This window comes from Eurypyga helias, unplaced genomic scaffold (genome assembly GCF_000690775.1).
Source record: "Eurypyga helias isolate BGI_N326 unplaced genomic scaffold, ASM69077v1 scaffold16493, whole genome shotgun sequence".
NCBI classification, from domain to species: Eukaryota; Metazoa; Chordata; class Aves; order Eurypygiformes; family Eurypygidae; genus Eurypyga; species Eurypyga helias.
The window spans coordinates 548-20,458 of NW_010243312.1; the positions used below are offsets into that span (position 1 = coordinate 548).

The 19,911-nt window shown below is 41.6% G+C and overlaps 1 protein-coding gene across 1 annotated transcript; it reads left to right on the top strand.

Moving 5' to 3' along the window:
* The first annotated feature begins 820 nt into the window (after positions 1–820).
* RBM17 (RNA binding motif protein 17) lies at positions 821–13,994 on the top strand. Its single transcript, XM_010149369.1, has 11 exons — positions 821–962; positions 2,807–2,923; positions 3,831–3,997; positions 5,941–6,038; positions 6,909–6,965; positions 9,038–9,179; positions 11,073–11,224; positions 11,876–11,949; positions 12,940–13,038; positions 13,356–13,428; positions 13,574–13,994. Exons 1-11 carry the CDS (start codon positions 840–842, stop codon positions 13,675–13,677), a joined length of 1,206 nt encoding a protein of 401 aa, XP_010147671.1. The 5' UTR covers positions 821–839; the 3' UTR covers positions 13,678–13,994.
* The last annotated feature ends 5,917 nt before the right edge of the window (positions 13,995–19,911 follow it).

The following is a 19,911-nucleotide window of genomic DNA, read 5'->3' on the forward strand; positions in this document are numbered from 1 at the left end:
TCTGCTGCATCTGGGACTTTTACAAGTTCAAATGCTTATAAGTTTGTAGCAACAATCACCTCCTATACACCGGGCAGGTTCCCTTAAATACAAGTATCTGTAACATCTGTGGGAATAAGATGTTGCTGATGAGTGTATAAGCTTTCACTGCAGACTGTTAATCAGTCATGTTTGATCCTGTAGTAAATTAAGAAGTTAAATTTTTTGGCTGGAGATAGTGTAATCCAGGCCCAGAAACAAAATGATGAGTTTACAGGTTCTTCCACAGGTGATAGACCTCTTATTACATTCCAGTTTTCTTCTGTTCATGTCAGATGTAATGTCAGACAAAGGGATGCATTTGATGTCATATTATTGATGTTGTTAACTAGTTAATTTTACGTATATGTTTGTGTGTGTATGTATGCATATGTAAGTTCTGTGTATTTCAGAGGCCTTTAAATGTTGTGGAAATAGTTACTTAATAATACTCTGGGCAAGTATGTTTAGTATAAGAAAGATACTCCTTTACAGTGATGGAAAAAATAGTGGAATTTCAGGTGATTAAGGTGTTGATATGTTTGTGGTGTCAGCGCCTTTCTGTTTCATTTATGAGCCTCAAAATACCAGTATGGACTACAGCATAACTTCTTCAAAGCTGGAAATGATTGATACACAGTATTGCAAACGTAATTTTAGGAGATTGCATAACCTGTTAACGTTTGAACAGTGTTCATTCCAAACAGTTACTTTCAGACAGCCTTACTGTAGTCATGTATATCTGCTACTAATGCGAAAAATGGTTTGTTATGTCACCTGGATTTTTTTCTTTTGTCTTTTAGTTTTAAATTGAAGAGAAAATGTCACTTTACGATGACTTGGGAGTTGAGACCAGCGATTCTAAAACAGAAGGCTGGTCCAAAAATTTCAAACTGCTGCAATCTCAGTTGCAGGTGAAGAAAGCAGCCCTCACACAAGCAAAGGTATAGTGCCTCAGTATTTTTGATTTCTGCTTTTCAAACATCTTTTGTGTTCCGAGCACTGTGGAAAAACTATGACCTCAGAATACTGATTTGGGATAATTTTGCTAGAATTTCTCTGTGAGTTTGTAGCAAGGAGCCTGTCAAAACTTGGGGCAGGGGGAGATGCATTTTTCTTGAAGCCTGTTAGAGGAAATCACGCAAAATTAAAGTTATATGTAAATCTGATGTGTGTGCTGCAAGCCTCAGATCTTTTAACTAGCAAAGCCAAAAGCTGATGTTCAAATCTAACTTTAAAGATAATGAGGTTGAGTTTGGGGTTTTTTTTAAGTAAGGGTTATACTGTGATTGATAGTTGGCAGTACTGGCTGCTGGTCATTGCTGGTGTTTTGCATCAGTTCTAACTTGCATGTTTGCATCGTTTTATGCTTGCTGTTTAAAAGGGTTTTGGTGCTAAAGTGCAAATTGTGCATTAGAGGTTTTTGCAAGAAATATTTCCAGCGTACATGAAAGGAAGAAGGAGTGCAATCTAATTCTTTGAGCTTAAACTGTGACGTAGCCATTTTTTCTCTTTATTGCTACAGTATTTCACCCTTGTTCTTTAAGTGGTGTTGGTGTTTTGGTTCAGGCATGACATGTGTGTTCTTTGTGGAGTGAGATTAATTAAAAAAGAAATAGTAGCATAGATACTGAATATATAAGGAGGCACAGCATTTTTTCACTGGAATTACTGCTGATTTATGCTGCTAAAATTGAGTGCAGGATTTAGTTAATAATTGCAACAACTTGTGTAACTGAAATTTAAATGGCTGCTGTATTGTATTCTTTGTTTGTGTAACTGATTGGCATTGTATGCATAGAGTGATAGAAGAATAGAATAGGATTAGAAAACACAGAGTTCAGAATAGGTTCATACATTTTATCAGACAATAAAATATTAAGAACAGTAGAACTTTGGAATAAATCCAAGCCCTTTTTTAAAAAAAAAAAAACCACTAGGTTCAAACTCATCTGAAAAGATTGTTTGAATTTTTACTATGTGTTTCTGGTCCTAGTCCAGACAGAGGACCATTCACCCACTGCTGTATGTTCTAGTGCACGCACAAGCAAAGTCTGATCTCACTTACTTAACAAGAGGAAGGTTTGCACTGGTTTCACTGAAGCATTCTTTGATATATTGCATCGGATCTGTATTTGTGTAGCAGCTCTAACCATAGTTGGCAGGCATCTGTCTTGGAAGTGAGCGGCCTTTCCCACCACTAAAGCATGACATAAACTTAGTTATCCATGTCAAGGTTCATTAGAAATGTTGAGAATTACTTTACAGACTCACAGAATGGTTTGAGTTGGAAGGGACCTTGAAGATCATCTAGTCCCACCCCCCCTGCCATGGGCAGGGACCCCTTCCACTAGACCAGGTTGCTCAAAGCCACATCCAGCCTGGCCTTGAACACTTTCAGGGATGGGGCATCCACAGCTTCTCTGGGCAACCTGTTCCAGTGCCTCACCACCCTCTCCAGGAAGAACTTCTTCCTGATATCTAATCTAAACCTTCCCACTTTCAATTTAAACCCGTTACCCCTTGTCCTGTCGCTACAGGCCCTTGTAAAAAGTCTCCTCCCAGCTTCCTTGTAGCCCCCTTCAACAAGCCCAATTATGTTGATAAACTGAAGAGAAATTATATAGACGGCTTTGCTCAGTGAAGAATTGGATACAGTGTTTAAAAAAAAAAAAAAACACCAAACAAAGAAATGGAGATACCAGCTGCAAGTACATAAAAGAAACTGCCATTTAGGAAACTGTTTTGTTTTCTCTTTTATACATTTTCTGTTTTGGTGATTTTTCAGAGTCAGAGAACAAAACAAACAACAGTCCTTGCTCCAGTGATTGACCTGAAACGAGGCAGCTCTTCTGATGAGAGACAGATTGTGGATACACCACCTCATGTAGCAGCTGGTTTAAAGGTAAGACCAAGGCAACTTAGAAATCCAGCTGTTAAATATTTTGGAATCAGAATTCTTTGACTGCAGTCTGTAGTTTTATTTTTTCATCATCTTTCCTAGTGGTGAAAGTGGTGATCATTCTCTGAAATTGATTTCCTCTGCTCAGAGGTTCTGTAATGAATGAACATTTCAACTTTATACAGACTTGCATGTGATACAACATGGAATTGTCAAGGTTAAGGTGCAGTTAAAATAAAATGGTGTCTGTAGGGTATTTCTCCTGTACAGCTTCAAAGGGCTTTGCAAGGCAGCGGTTTGGTCAGGTAAATAACGTAATTGTAATTGCACCCATGTTGTAACTGGATCTGCGTAACAATCAACTTAAAAGGTTAGGTTGCTTTTCTTGTATTTTTAAAATGGATTTCATGTGGTAAGGAATCAAACAAACTTTCTCCTTGAAACTTTTTCAAAGGCAATGCTTCTGAAATAGTTCTTTCAGATGAGATAAGAATGGTATGTGCACCTCTGTCGGTATTGTGTTCGTAGCAGGTGATGCAAAAGACTGATGAGATTGTGTGGGAGGGCCCCTTGCAGATGGTTGCAACAGCAAGATACCGTAATAGTTCTCATAATGAAATAATGGGTTTTGAAAAACTCTTGTCCACGCTGATTTGCTCCTGCATTGTATTTGGCAGGGGGAGTGGGTGGGGGTGATTCTTCCTTTGTGGAAAAAATTGAGATACTGAGTGAAATGCTAGTTTTAATTCTCTTAGCACCAGTGGGATTTAGGATATTACCTGCCATTATAGATGAAGTCAGGAATTGAATTTTGTGTTGTGGAGAATGAGATGGCAATGTTAAATTCCTGGTTTCCAATTGGATGTTGTTTTCACATCTCAGCTGAAAAAAGTCCTCCTTCTTTTTTAAGGATCCTGTACCTAGTGGTTTTTCTGCGGGAGATGTGTTGATTCCTTTGGCCGATGAATATGATCCCATGTTCCCAAATGACTATGAAAAAGTGGTAAAACGTCAGAGAGAGGAACGACAGAGGCAGCGTGAGCTGGAGAGGCAAAAGGAAATTGAAGAAAGAGAAAAGTAAGGCTTTCGTTGAAGTCCATAACATACAGTTATATGAAGAATAGACACACTGATTTGTTTAGTTTTAGGGAACTGTTTCAGTGAAACTCTTAAAGGTTTTGTGAAGAATACTGTATCCTTATAGAAACAAGCACAGTGTTTGAATTAATATGTTTTAATGCTCTTGCTTAAATCGCCTAACAGTACAAAAATTGTAAGATTGATCATGTTTACACCCTCTTTGGGTGAGAGACGTGAAGTTTTTCTACATTTACTTTATTTTGATAATAGCAGCAGTTTTGGGTACTTCATGCATCGTTATCGGGCTTTGACCTTGCAGGTATTTTAGAGTATTTGTTGTCAGTATAACCTGACTACAGAAATACCTTGAACACTCAGTGGTAAACCACCCTTTCTGCTTTTAAATATTCCACGCTGATACGTGAATGCGTTCAATTTTAAACACGTGGCTAGCACAGCGTTTGAGAGGCGTAGTCGCATTTTCTTCTTTAATATTCTCCATTCAGCTTAAGTTAATTGTGCATTTATTACTCTCTTGTCTCTGGACAAAAGAAAAGACTACTTATTTTTTATTACCTTAATGCCTTTTCCCTGTAATAAGAAATCTCTAATCGTATTAAAGAAGTTGAATGCAGATTCAGTGTCCTATTGAAATAGATGGTAAAATACCTGCCAGATAGGAAGACTTGTATTTGCTTATTTTCAGTGAAATTAATAAGCCAGTTTCATCATGGTATGAACCATCTAAAGTCTATGGAATTACAAGAAGGATATTGTTGCCCTGCTTAGATTGTGGAAATTAATATTTCTAGTCATTTGGACTTCTCTGTCTTCTCTTGGTTACATTATTCTGGTGGAGGAGAAGTGCCTGAGGCTCTGCCATACTTCAGCTAGCATGCAAGAGCTCAGAAATCTGGGCTGTCATTTCCACAGCTTCAGCCGCGATTGCTATTTAGTCGTGCTTGCACTAGCTGTATGCAGGCCAAGAGGGTAGTCATATTAACACTAGAGAGAGGAAGTGATAAATATGTAACACATTCAGATTTAAAACTGGGGAAACAGTCTCAGCCCAACCTGCATCAGATGCATACTTTGGGATAATCTGGGTGTTTGAACAGAGCGTGCATTTGTTTTAAATTCAGGTTTAGAATTAAAAAGATATCCAGAATTTCAGAAGAAATTTAGAGATTCACAAATTCTGTCTAGTTCCATAGTAGTGCTGGTTTTAGCATCCTGTAGCACAATTTTGATGTGTGTGCTCTTCTTTGGGAAAAATAATTTTCCTTTTTCTAAAGTATTAGAATGAGTAATGTCATGATCATAGTAAATAACAGTTAGAGTGCAAACAATTCTTGAAGCATTTCTCACCTAATCTTAAAAGTCTTAATGAACTTGCCTGAATCTTATTTTAATTGCTAAGCTAGCTTCTCAGTAATCTGGTGTTCAAGCTTAATGATCTGTTTCGGGGTTTTTGGGGGGATTTTTTTTTTTTTTAATTGGCTGAGTAAATTATAATATTCTCTATAGCCTGTGATGGGGAATTTAAAAGGGATTCTGTTCAAAGCAAGGTGATTAATTACTGTCTGTTGCCCTGCTGTCGCTTCCATCCAACACCTCTTCCATTGTAGTCATTCAATCACTGTACCCAGTTTGGAGTGGATTGATTCAGATACTTCCTCATTTCCATACATTCTTTTTGTCTGATCTGTGAGTGGAAAATGATCCTTCTTTGGATCCTTCTTATATTTTACAAAAAATACTCCAGGAGGATAAAAGCAAAGAAACAAAAAATAGAGGTGTTTACTTACACCTTCCTGGAAAACATTATAAAATGCCAGTTAGAGTGTAGCAGTGTAATTCACACTGCAAAGGTGGTATCACAAATTTAAGCAGAGAGTTAACTTTGATGGTTTCTTATCCTAACTTACTGTGTCTCCTAGAAGACGTAAAGACAGACATGAAGCCAGTGGGTTTTCAAGACGACCAGATCCGGATTCTGACGAAGATGAAGATTATGAACGCGAGAGACGAAAAAGAAGTAAGGGAGCTGTGTATGGTTTTGGTGGAGGTGGAATTCACAATCCTGTTCCTGTTTCGTGAATCCTTTCTGTGGAAGGAGATGGCAGCTAAATTATTTATGGAAAGACCCCTTTTTACATTAGTTTGTAGATACGTGTTTAAAGTTTCTGCGTAGCGTAGGTTCCAGGAAAGGGGTGAGGCACGAAATAAAATCAGGTTAGGAGAATCACTGTTGAGTTTTCACTATTAATAAAGTTCACCATTCCTGCAGTTGTTATTTGAATGCCCTTACAACTCATTAAAAATGTGGGTCTGGGTGATGAGATATGTCTTTGCGTAAACAAAATTAAACTGTATTCTCTTTCAGCAACCAAGTTACAGTAAATCATTTGTTTCTGGTTTTTTTGGGTTTTTTTTAAGGAAAGTTTCTGACGGGGGACATTTAAAGTATTTGCTCTGCCTTGGCATTTTCGGGCTCCATTAGAATATTGCTCATTAAAATACAGAAGGAGCTTTGTACTTTGCTGTTTTGGAAGTGCACTTAATCTTGAACAGAGTATCTTTTTGATTTGGTTTGATTGTGGAGTTTTAGAACTGAAGGTTTGTTTCACTGTTGTCTTTAATTTTGACATCCTGTGAAATGTGTTTGATAGAAACAATACATAGTATGTCATTGCAGTTTGATGTTATCTCCCTTGGTGTGCTTTTCAGTCATTTTCAGTTCACCACTATTGAAACTTCTCAGATTGCTCTCTTCCTACTTTTCTGTTGATAAAGCTGTATGTTAAGAATTGGCTGGCCAGGAGCCAGCAGCTGTGTTAAGATTCAGTGAAGCTATTCTGAGCCGCAGACCCTGATCATACAAATGCGTTTGTTGTCTTGCCCACAGGTATGGGAGGAGCTGCTATTGCACCACCCACTTCTCTTGTTGAGAAGGACAAAGAACGTAAGTACACCAAAGTCCTGTTTTTTAACACCTAGCAGCGGTCTTTATTTTTCTCTCAACCTCCTGTGTAGTTAAGGCATCCTGCTGCTCTTCCCATGTGATTCTCTGTGGCAGAAGAACTTGTGCAAGTTCTTTTGTTGATGGAGGAAACTCTGTGGAACCTCCTATACTACTGTGCTTCACACCTCTGTTCGGAAGGATTCTTTCTGTATTGCTGGGGAAGTGGCTTGGCAAACTGGTCTGTTATAACTGTGTTTAGTTACTCATTTCTGATGTGAAAGAAGAAGTATTGCAAACATATTTCTCTGAGTAGACTAGAAACCTCCACAGCATGGAGAGGGAACTTTTCCATTACCCTTTGCCTTAGGAGGTAGTTGATGAATATCTTTTCTGAAGGGGTGATGCACTACAGACAAACTTTTAACACGTTTTTGAGAGATACGGTATCTGTTCGAGGTGTGTGCCTGCTAGGATTTTCCTCAGTGCCCACTAGATGGCGTAATCTTGCTAGAAGAGCAGAACTGGTCAGATTTTTTTGCATGTCTAATTGTCTTGGATTCTAAAATTAAAATAATGTGCAGTGTGTTGTTTATATGTTAAAAATTAATAAGAAAAAAGAACCTTAAGCACAAATACTTTCCTTTGGGAGCCCTGATTTTATTTATGAGACGATTCAAATTTTAAAAACGAAGCTGGGGGGAGTAAGTGAATGATAAAATAGTGGGAGTATTTGAAGTGCGTAAACATTAAAAACAGAAAGAGATTGTTTTGAGTAAATAATTAAGAGCAATTGAGCGGTGTCAAGGAAAAGTAAATATGGGCGGGAAATGGTAGAAATATCCTGAGGGAGAGGGCTTTCAAAAGATGACATGATCTCACAAGGAAACCTTTGTACAGCTTGTTACTTGATGCTCAGACCTAAGCTGGAAAAACCTGAGAAAATATTCCTGAAGTAGAAGTCCTGTAGTCCAGTCCCTTTGCTGCTTAAATAGGGACTTTTTTTTTTTTCCTCATATGGCACCCCAGACTCATGTCAGACACTTTTTTGGTAGCATACAAGCACTAGTTCACCAGAAAATAATCTAAAATTAAGTCAGTCTAGAATTCCGTAGGTCCATTCAAAAGTGTGTTCTGCATATTTTCTTTAGTGTTCTGTAGGCTTTTTTCAAATATTTTGCCATTTGACTTGTCAGTGGAAGATAGTTTAACAATCTAATCAGTATGATACATAACACCATCTCCCAGGAAAGTTTCAGTTCAGAAACTGTCAGTTCTGAAGATTGTATAAATGTTTTGCTTCGAGTTGCATTCATTGCTTTTAATAGACCAATTTCTCTTCTGTGGAAGCGTACAGTGTACTTTTCTTGACAGTCCTCAGGCCCCAGGCTGTGTGCATTGATCCATTTTTATAATAATTCTGTTTGTGATGAATGGGGCTTTTAAGTTTGATTGTCCTCTGCATAAACTCTTTGTCGTGCAGGTGATCTTTAAATGTTTCTTTGGTCCATTTAATAAGAGGCTAATAATTGCATTATAGACTTATGGATACAAACTCGTATGTCAGGAAATCCAAAATAGTCTAATAATCTATGAAGAAAATCCAAAATAGAATCACAGAATGGTTTGGGTTGGAAGGAAACTTAAAGACCATCCAGTTCCAACCCCCCTGCCACGGGCAGGGACACCTTCCACTAGACCAGGTTGCTCCAATCCTCATCCAGCCTGGCCTTGGACACTTCCAGGGATGGGGCATCCACAGCTTCTCTGGGCAACCTGTCCCAGTGCCTCACCACCCTCTCCGTGAAGAACTTTGTCCTCAAATCTTGTTTCAGAGAGAGAGGGATGAGGGGGATCTTAATGCAGCATGTGCAGAGGAAACATTCTTACTTGGATTTATGTGGAAGACTTCTTGTTGTAGTGTGTTAGTATCAAAGTAGAAAAAGGCACACTTAGAACTGAAGAGCTATCCGTAAGTGAGTGAGACTGAAGGCGGGGTACTCTAGTGTCCATAACAAGTAGGTATTTCATGCAAAGCATTTTATTGAGAAAGCAAATGTCTCTGTTTTCTTCAGCTGTAGCATCGTTCCCATTTGAAGAGGAGTCGAGACCTCGAGCACCGTCTTCTAAAGCAGCAATTCCTCCTCCAGTGTATGATGAGCCAGAAAGACCTCGTTCCCCCACGGGACCTAGCAACTCTTTCCTGGCTAACATGGGGTAAATGATTCACTTACGCACCTTTGGTGGAAAAAGGCATTTGGAGGTGGTAGAAACCTAAAGTGAAAATAGTTTGTCAGTGGAGAAGAACACAACCCTTTGCATGTATGTGGTTAGTCTGAGTGCACGTAGTCCTAACTGGCAGGATACAGAGGCCAGTGGATTTACTCGATGGAGAGAAATGCGTTTGAGGTGTGGCTGCGTTCAAGGCTCTGCTTTTAAGTGAGTTCTGAAGCCACATTCCAGTATAAATTGTTTATGGCTTGGATCAGGCAAGCTAATGTAGTATACAGGAAAACAGATGGCATGTTAGTTCCTCTAGGTTTCTTTTCCAGCTTTGTCTTAAATTTGCTGTGTGGCAGTGGGCAAAGAATTTCAGCTCTTGCTTGTTTGTTCCGAAAATCAAAGAGTGTTTGCATGAGTGCGGGAGCTGTGGCTGCACATCTGTCCATTTACTTTTCCGCTTGGATTAGCGGAGTGTGTAATGCTTGTGTTACTGCTGTGGCGACAAAGTGAAGTTGAATTTATAGTTAGAAGCATCTTAGAGACCTCATTTGAAAGGTGTAGTGGTTAGTTATGGTCTTCTTATCAATTGCAATGGGTCTTGTGGAAATGCAGCCTCAGCGTAGTCAAAACTCTGTTCAGGAGGAAAACAGGCAGAAGTCTCATTTATTACATCGTTACACTGCGTTTCCATTTTGGAGGCAATTTTTATGCAGGTTTTTTTCATGCCTTTTTTTTTTTAACATTGTCCAGAAGAAGGATAACCAAAGTCAGTACTGTTGGACCAGTTTATGCCTTGTTACCACCACCAGTTAGCAATACTGTGACCTTCACATCATCAGAGGAAGGGCTAAAAATAGGACCTAACCTGCCTTACTGACCACACAGTTGGTTACTCTTTATTCTGTGACTTTGTGTTTTAACCTTTCAGCATTACACAGATAGACTTTTTGGCCTTTTTAATGTCTTTCTATGTTTCATAGAGTGTGCTTACAAAATAGTCATGTAGTCACTGATTTTTCTGGGTAGTCTTACGTGCCTGTAAACTGTAAACTGCTGTACCATGGCATGGCTTCTGTCTTGGCCTATCTAACTGTGGTCTCCAAAGAAATGCCAACACATGTAGCTATATTTTGATTTTAAATATTCATTCAGTGGATGTTTCAAAACCTGTCAGTGGAGGTGCTTTTTGTAAGGTACTTTTTTTTTTAAAAAAAAAGGTACTTTTAAATAGATGGGGGCCTTTATTGCCTCAATATGTTCTTAAAAATTCAAAAAGATGAGATGTTTAAATTCATATTGAGAATATCCCTATTTGCTGTAGGAAGGGGTAGCAAAGCCATGTACTCAGGAGCTTACAGCAGCTTAGAACTAGTAAATAGTAGAATGTGATCAAATGTGGGAAGTAAATTGTTCCACATTTGCCTTTTCTCTCAAGCTTTTGATACCAGCTGCTGACAAAAATGAGAAGCTGGACTAAATGGACCTTGGTTTAATTTGTTTTGTGATTGACTATCGGCAACGTGATGTAGTGAAAGATGTCCTGGCTCATGGCAGTGGGGTTGGACTAGCTGATCTTTGAAGGTCTCTTCCAACCCAAACTGTTCTGTAGAGTGTCTGCTGACTTGCACTGCTAATAGAAGTCAGGATGTATTTGGAAAAGTAGGAATGATTTTATTTAGTCAACTTTGGCAGCTTTTCTTTCTGTAATTCAGGAGTAACACTTTCCATCTTCACAGGGTGCTGTGAAATTGCTAGGTTGTGAAGTTGTGTAGAAGGTTTTAAGTTTTCAATCTCTATTTAATGAGATTTTAGGAGCACTCAGGAGAAATGCAATGTTTGTTTTGTGTAAGAAACCTTCGCTAACTGTTGGGTTTTTTTTCTTTGCAGAGGGACAGTAGCTCATAAAATCATGCAGAAGTATGGTTTCAGAGAGGGCCAGGGGCTGGGAAAGCATGAACAGGGGCTGAGCACTGCACTGTCAGTGGAGAAAACAAGCAAGAGGGGTGGCAAGATCATTGTTGGCGAATCTCTGGAGAAAGGTAATTTTGTCCTATACCAGTAGGTTTGTGTAAAATGATCAGGGAAAAATAATAGTTCAGACTTAGTGGAAGCTCCTGGTTTTTTTTGTTTACCATCTGTCCTTGCAGAAAATGCTAGTTAGTTGGAAGAATGACTCAGGTTCCTTCATGTGGAATTTTACCCTTTTTTAATGTGTCCCTCTTAATAATTTTAGCTTATCCTCCCCTTCCCCCATCAGCTGGCTTCCTTTAGTGTTTGGATGGCTCTTCTCTTCACGGGGTGATCTTGCTCTGCTCCTGATGGATTTCTCCCCATCACGTCCTTTAGATACTGCTGTTTCCCTGCTGTTGTCTGATGTAGAGACAACATGTAGGCTTACTAGGACTCTACCTCTGCCTAAGCACAAGTGTTGGAAGTCAGGAGATCTGGTTTTTATTTCTTAGGGGATCTGATACAATTCTGAACTTATGAATAATTTCCCTCAAAGAAATAGTATGTTGTCAGTCTTCCAGCTTAATTCACATTCTCCAGCAGTGATTTTTCTCCTTATTGTCGTGGCTTTTACTCCATTGTTTGATAACAGTAAGATTTTGATACAGGCCCCCATATAAGGTTTAAATGAGCATTAACTTTGAATTATTCCATGATTCACTGTTCTGTCTTCATAACAGAAACGGGCAAGAAAGCAGATTCTAACCCCTTGACTGAGATACTGAAATGCCCAACTAAAGTGGTTTTACTAAGGGTAAGTTGGGAGTAAGGGAGCGTGTCTTGGTATTTGCAGCATACGTGACTGGCTGAAATGTTTAAACTTGCGTTCCTGTTACGTTGACTCTGTACGGTGGGAACAGGTCTGGTCTGCACCTACATGGTGCTTTGTGGTGTTGAGAAAAGGTAGAGGAAAGGACCTGGGGGTGTTGGTCAGCAGCCAGGTGAATATGAGCTGGCGGTGCGCCCAGGTGGCCAAGAAGGCCAATGTCATGCTCGCCTGCATCAGGAACAGTGTGGCCAGCAGGACCAGGGCAAGGATTGTCTCCTTGTACTGAGCAATGGTGAGGCTGCACCTTGAATTCTGCGTTCAGTTTTGGGCCCCTCAATACAAGACAGACATTGAGGGGATGGAGCATGTCCAGAGATTGGAACAGAGCTGGGGAAGGGTCTGGAGCACAGTTCCTGTGAGGAGTGGCTGAGGGAGCTGGGGGTGTTCAGCCTGAAGAAGAGGAGGCTCAGGAGAGACCTTATCACTCCCTACAACCCCCTGAAAGGAGGGTGCAGAGAGGGGGGGTTGGTCTCTTCTCCCAGGTGACAAGAGGAAATGGCCTCAAGTTGTGCCAGGGGAGGTTTAGATGGGATAGGAGGGAAAATTTCCTCACTGAAAGGATTATCAGGCATTGGAATGGGCTGCCCAGGTGGAGTCACCATTCCTGGAGGGATTTTAAGAGATATGTGGATGTGGTGCTTAGGGACATGGTTTAGTGGTGGACTTGGCAGTGTTGCATTAATGGTTGGACTCTAAAAGGTCTTTTCCAACCTAAAGGTTCTGTGTGTCTTCCTGAGATACACACTGACAGTTACCTTGCCCCAGTACTAGAGAGCTGTCTCCTCCTGTGGCTCTTGACTGCTAAACGGAAGCTTAAAGCATTCATGGTAATGGTTACATGCATCTGTGATTTGCCTACCTAGTCATATATACAAACTGCATCTACTGAGTTAGGTTTATTCTTCTAAATTTCAGAACATGGTGGGTGCTGGAGAGGTGGATGAAGATCTAGAAGTTGAAACTAAGGAAGAATGTGAAAAATATGGCAAGGTTGGGAAATGTGTCATCTTTGAGGTAAGAGATAATGTCTCTTGGCTGCTCTGAAAGGGAACTGGGCACTTGTCCCTCGTGACTGGCTTGTCCCTGCCTTAGAGAAGGGGCACAGATCAGAAGATCTCACAGGGTCCTTTGCTATGTCGTGGTTCTGTATTCTTCGTATCTCTGAGATACAAACTTTTAATGTCAGAAACTGGGCCAAAATCTGTGTATTGTGCTTTTGGAATCTTTTGTTATTGTGTTTCCTTCACTACTTTTGTGAAGAACAGTAATTTAAAGCAGTATTTTTGCTGCTCTTCTAATTACTTCTGGGTTTGGGTTTTGTTTTGTTTCAGATTCCTGGTGCCCCTGATGATGAAGCTGTAAGAATATTTTTGGAGTTTGAACGGGTTGAATCTGCCATCAAAGGTAGGATAGCACATTGTGTCTTGTGAACCTCAGAGTTAACTTCAGTAAAGAGACAAAACAGCCTCACTGATTAGACCGTTTAGGTAAAGAAATGTTTATTTTATTGAATTGCTGCTTTCTGACCTGTTCTTGCTCTCAATTCCAGCCGTTGTGGATCTGAACGGAAGATACTTCGGAGGCAGAGTCGTGAAGGCTTGTTTCTACAACCTGGACAAGTTCAGAGTACTGGATCTGGCAGAGCAAGTTTGATTTTAAAAATCTAGCTCAAGGTGTCACTGTTTTGGCAATCATGTTTTCAGCGGTAGGCTGGGAATAAAGAAGAGAAACGTAGCTTTCCTAGCAAACTGGAAACAAGCCTCATTGAATGGATTTTTCGCATTCGTTGTGACTTACTTTTTTTGTAATATAAAGCCCTTTGAAAGTAAGATTCACGTCTGTGTGGTTTTGAATTGCACAATTCTGCGTAATGCTCTGGGGATCCTGGTTTTTTTTGAGCTTTCAGATGACTTCGTCCTTTTGAAAACCCACTGCTGAGGAGATGCTTTGTCTGTATTCCTGCTTTCCTTGTTCTGGTGCTTCATCATGGAGGCCCTGTGCTGCACCCACAGTGAGTGGGAAGCTTTGGAAAAGAACTGTGTGCTGTCATGCTTCTCTTCCCTGATGGTGTGTCTCAGAGGTACAGCCGGAAGTTCTCCGTCTGCATGCCAGAGTGATTTGGGGTCGTTGGACAGTTGGCAGCTAGTTCTCTCCTCACTCCAGGACAATACTTTCTATGTCAGAATGGAGACTAAAGTAACAAGGAATGAGTCTTTCTTCTCCGATCCAAAGAAAATACACATTTAACCCAGGGAAGTGGATGGAAGGAAGGAATTTAAAGCACTTAGCTATTTGAATGGGAAGGAGTGGACTGTTAGCAGTGCTATCAGGCTGTCTTTGCTAGGAATACCCAGGGTTAACTGTTCACAGGTCGTTCTTGGAATGCTGTAGGTAGGCGGAGGGAAACTCATTCATGTATTGTCCAGCTATCAGATTCTCACTTCCTCTGCTGTCGTGTAGATAACTAACTTTTTGTTTAATTGATTCAAACCTGGCATTTGCTATCTCTATGTATATTTCTGTATTTGAGGTCAAGTGACATTGGGGTTGGGCTTTTTTATTTGAGGCGTACATTTCCAAAGTAGGAGGCAATGGAAGAAAATTCTCATGAAAAGCTGAATTGTTGACTAAACTACTAACTAAACACTACAACTCTTTATTTTACATCGGACCGAAAAAAAAATACATAGCGCTCTGCTGGTTTTACGTGCGCTTTTTGTGTGGGACTAGCAAGTGAGACAGAGTTGGCAAGAGGTGGCTGCAGTGCTGGCAGGTGTCTCTGCTCTGCTGCACCTAGAACTGTGCAGATGCTAAAAGGGAAGTGAGCTCTGAGGGTGATTTAGCTGTGCGAAAGCCGATGCTGGATGTCTCTCTTCTGTTATACACGTGTACTGGGGGGGAGGGGGTATAGACCTGTAGTTGATCAACGCTGTGAATATCTGCAGTTGCTGCCCTTTCGTTAAGTTTTGGCTGCAGTTCTATATGACAAACCCTTGGTCTTGTGTTCCACTTTCTTTGTCCGCTTGTGTTCCACCTCTGTACAAACATTTGCTTGTAAAACGGAAAACAATTTTTAAAAAAACTTGTATTTTACCGACCGTCTGTTGGCTTCCTTACTGTCCTCTTCTTCCAAAAGGCCTTCCTGCAGCCACTTCCACACCACGTGTACTTCTCTTGGCAGTAGTTGTAATCCACCACCAGAAAACCTCCCTGCAGCAGAGGTGAAGAACCGGCCTGACTGACGCTAAAACCACAGGACTTGGGGCAATAACAGAACCAAGACTGTGTCACTGGCTCTGCTGTGAATTTTCTGTTTGGCCCGGAGCAACACTTGAAGGCCTTTGCTACTATTGTAGTAAAACACAGGAATTAGCTCAGTATGAATTAGCATGGATTTGCTTATAAGAGTCAGATAACTTGAGTGGTGTGCTGTGGCAAGTTAGGCGCTGATGACAGATTCAGTGTGATCTGAACTCAGCTGGAAATACGACTTGGCTTTAAGCAGCATCATTTAAGCAGCAAATTTCCCTTGTGAGTGACTAGCTATAAGCATTTCCCAAGGTATACAGACTGTTTTCTGTCCTCCAACTAGCTGTTCTGTTTTCCCTGTAATATCAGCTTCTGAGCTACCAGTTTGAGGAGCTGGAGGTCTTCATTTTCTGAAAAATGCGTTACCAGCAAGTTTTGAACCATTTAGTTCTAAAAATCCTTATTGTGGCTGAAGACTCCTGGGTGAAGTTTACCCCTGGAATTGTAGGGAAGTTGACTTGTTCATTTAGCGTTTCGTGTAGGAGATTGATGCTATAAATTATTTGTCTGTACCACGGGGTCACCAAGACGGCATGCAGACCATGGAGCCTGGTTTGTGAACAGCTGTCCTCTAGGTGCTGTCACAGTCAGTGCAAACACGTACACGGATGTGGGAACCTGGAAGGAACCGGGCATGCTGACTGACATCTTCAGTCAGACCTTAGTTATCACGCAGCCTGTGGTCAGTAGCAAGTATGTTTTTGCAAATACAGTTTTGACAGGACAAGGGGTAACGGGTTAAAATTGAAAGTGGGGAGGTTTAGGCTGGATATCAGGAGGTAGTTCTTCACAGAGAGGGTGGTGAGGCACTGGAACAGGCTGCCCAGAGAAGCTGTGGATGCCCCATCCCTGGAAGTGTCCAAGGCCAGGCTGGATGAGGCTTGGAGCAACCTGGTCTAGTGGAAGGTGTCCCTGCCCATGGCAGGGGGGGTTGGAACTGGATGGTCTTTAAGGTCCCTTCCAACCCAAACCAGTCTGTGATTCTATGATTTTTCCGCTTAGCCTGTGTTGACGCGTTGGCTCAGACTTTCTCAGGTATGGCTGTATCTTGCATGCCTTTGAAAATTTGCTTCTGAATTTACTTCTCTACTTTGTACCTCTGGCAAATTCTTACTGACATTTCTGTTTCTAGTATTTTCTCAAGTTACTTTTTATTTAACATCTTCATCTCTTCCTACTTACACATCCACTGTTTTTTTTTCCTTCTGTGATTCAGTGCCCTTTCAACAGGCTCAGCAGCACTTAATTTGGAGCTCTTCATTGCAGCTCCAAAGTTTTACTTGTTTGTCTTTCCATCCTTGAAATTGTGCATCCACCTCTCTCTGTAAGGGGTGTACTTGTAACTGCAATCTGAAGCACTGTTTTTGTTTCTCTTTGTGTGGTTCCTTTAAAGGTTATGATTTTACAGAAAATGAAGAGGATGGTGGCGTTTTAAGACCCATTTGCCTTATTGGCAGTATGGTACTGGTTACAGTGCTTCAGATGAAGCATTTGGTATTTTTTGGACCTGATTTTCTAGAGTTAAGCTTTAATTCCATGTTTTAAGTTCCCAGGTAATTACTGATTCTCTAACATGCTGAGTAATTGAATCTCCTCCCGGGCTAAGTATGAACTGTTCGTTACTTCTGGGAATCTAGATTAGATGCTACTTAAGGGAGATTTGGCGGTGTCCTGAAGCTATCAGCAAGCAGGGAGGGACGTGTGGGACGTGTCCGCCCAAAGCTGAGCGAGGTGCCCCTGGTGCACTACCAAGCCCGAAGTCTTAAGCACAGGGATTTGCGTCGTGGCATAACCGTTTGCTGCCTTGTTCTCCTCATTCCTAATGCCGGCTGCTATTTTAACAGTAGGGAAGCACTGACCTGATGCTTTTGCAGTTATAACATTACTGTTGTCAAAAATTGTAAGTTTGCTTTGCCAATATTGTATGAAAGGTGAGAGTTGTTGCCTCAGAGAACTTCCTGTCTGGATAACCATACGAAGAGGGAGGGAGGCAGGTGCAAAAACCCTCTTGCCCAAGGTCATGCAGAACATTGGTTGGAGAGTTGGGATTGCCCTATACTCCAACAATACAACCAAAACCCACGTTCCTTGTGCAGTTGCTTTTTATTTTAACAACAGCAAATAAGTGCTTTTAGCCTTGAACTTGGGACTCTGAAGTGAATTAAGCTGTGGAGGAGATGTAATTTGTGTGTTGCAGTCTGCAAGTGTTTGCCTTTTGAGGTGAAATATCTTTATCTGACATCAAGCTCCTGTGGTAGGTTTGTCTTGGGTGTTTTGGGGTATTTTAACCTTCCATGCAGGAGAAAATTGCCTGGAGAAGCTGTGGATACCCCATCCCTGGAAGTGTTCAAGGCCAGGCTGGATGAGGCTTGGAGCAACCTGGTCTATGGAAGGTGTTCCTGCCCATGGCAGGGGGTTGGAACTGGATGATCTTTAAGGTCCCTTCCAACCCTAACCATTCTGTGAATATCTGCTGCTCTTCCATTGTCTACCAGGCCAGTCATTTCATCGTAGAAGGTTATCAAGTTGGCCAAGAATGATTTCCCCTTGGTGAGTCCATGCTGACTACTACTGGTGGTTTTCTTACCCTTCATGAAAACAGCTTCCAGGATTAGCCACTCCAGAATAATAAATAAATGAAAATTTGCTACAAATTGGTAAAGGCCAAGAGCATCTGTACAGCTGAGGGCTGCTTACAAAGGTGTCCAGCATTGGTAATGTGTTCCTGAACAGGTACAAGACTGTAACTCTGTTCCTTTCCCCAGTAAAGCAAGAGCTGCTTGTGATGGCAGAGGTTGCTTACAAGCACTTTCTGTACCAGCAAGTGCAGTACGATGGGGCAATGGTTGACTCCTTAGGAGAGCTCATGCCTGCAGGTGACGAGGCACTTGTCCTTAGAAGAGCGGGGGGGATTGATTGCGTTAGCAGTGCACTGCCTGTTAATTTGCCGTCCCTGGGCAGTGAGAGTAAACAGCCTGTGTGCAACTGGAGGGTTTATTTGCTGCTTTGAAAATTCCTGTGTTTTTTTTCCCAGTACTGTTTGGATTTCTAAACCTTACGTTTGCATCTCTGTGTAGAAGGAAGACCCTTCAGGGGAGGCAGGCACCGAGGTGGGGTAGCACACCACCGCTTCTACACTCTGTGGCCAAACTCCAGCGACTTCTTGGTGGCAGTCAGCACCTGAGTTTGGGCTTCACCCCTGTGCCAAAGGAAAGAATTGAGCTGTTGTGAAATTCTGGGTCTGTCAGCCAGGAGGTTTTGCTTTGTGCTGCGCGGAGCTGTGGAAGAGGTAGGTTTTTCATGGGTGGGTTTGAGGTAGTGCCTGGGCTTCAGAACTTTGTTGTGTGTGTCCTATAGGCAAGACTTCTGTTAAAGGACTTCCCTCTTGCCCTGTGATGCTGCAGATCTCGTGAGGCTCCAGCACTGGTTTCTCTTGAATCCTGTACACTAGCTCCACACCTTTTTGGGAGAACTTCTCTTAAAACATGAATATTCTATGTTGATTGATACTTCAGGACCAGTCACAGGCAAGCCTGGTGCTGTGTGATCATGCAAGAACAAAGCAATTCCTGCGGAATGTTGCTCACACACCACTGACGTCTGGTTATGGCTGTAGAAGGGATTTTTGTGAAGTCCAGCTGGAGGTGGTGAGGCAGCTCCAGGCAAGGTGCATGATACTTGACTGGGTGTTTAATACGTGAACCAAACCCATCTCTGTCCAGAGAAGCTGTGGATGCCCCATCCCTGGAAGTGTCCAAGGCCAGGCTGGATGAGGCTTGGAGCAATCTGGTCTATGGAAGGTGTCCCTGCCCATGGCAGGGGGGGTTGGAACTGGATGATCTTTAAGGTCCCTTCCAACCAAAGCATTCTATGATTTAAATGAGCATTTAGGATGGTAACAACACCTTTCTCTTTCTGCAGGCCAGTGGGTTAGATGTGGTTTGCTTTGAATGACCACAGTGATTTTTACCTCCTGTTTACTGTAAAAAATGTTGTGTCACTCGAGATACAACTCAGCAAGTTAGTGGTGAGGAGTAAAAAACGTAGTAAACTCCGCAGGACTTTCAATGGCTGGGAAAAAAGGTGGGAAAGCCTTAAAATCTTCCATTTCTATGTTCCTCAAGAGAGAGAAATGGATGACAAAATCCATGTCTGTATGCCTGTGCTTGATGCTTTATCCAGAATTATGCAGTAGCTGACAATAAAAACTAATATGATCCTGCACGAGCTGTTCTTTAGGGAACTGGCTGTGTCAGGTGGGGCTGGGCAATGCTCACGGCTCTCTGCACACAGGAGCAAAACCACAGCTTTCCCGTATCAGTAAGCAAACCCCTACTTGAATGGGGGGGGGGGTGGAATGGACGTTAAGGTGAAAAAGCTGCAACATATCAGAGGGGCGAAAGCCAAAGAAAGCGTTGCGATTGATGGGGGAAGGGGTCGCGTGCACGCTTCAGCAGATTCTTCGTCTCATATCTGCTTTCCCTGATTTCTGATCCCTGCTGAGCTCATGGCAGCTTTATGGCATTTCCTTTCTTTTCCTTTCGTTTTAGCATCAGGAAATAGGGAAATCCCAAAGCA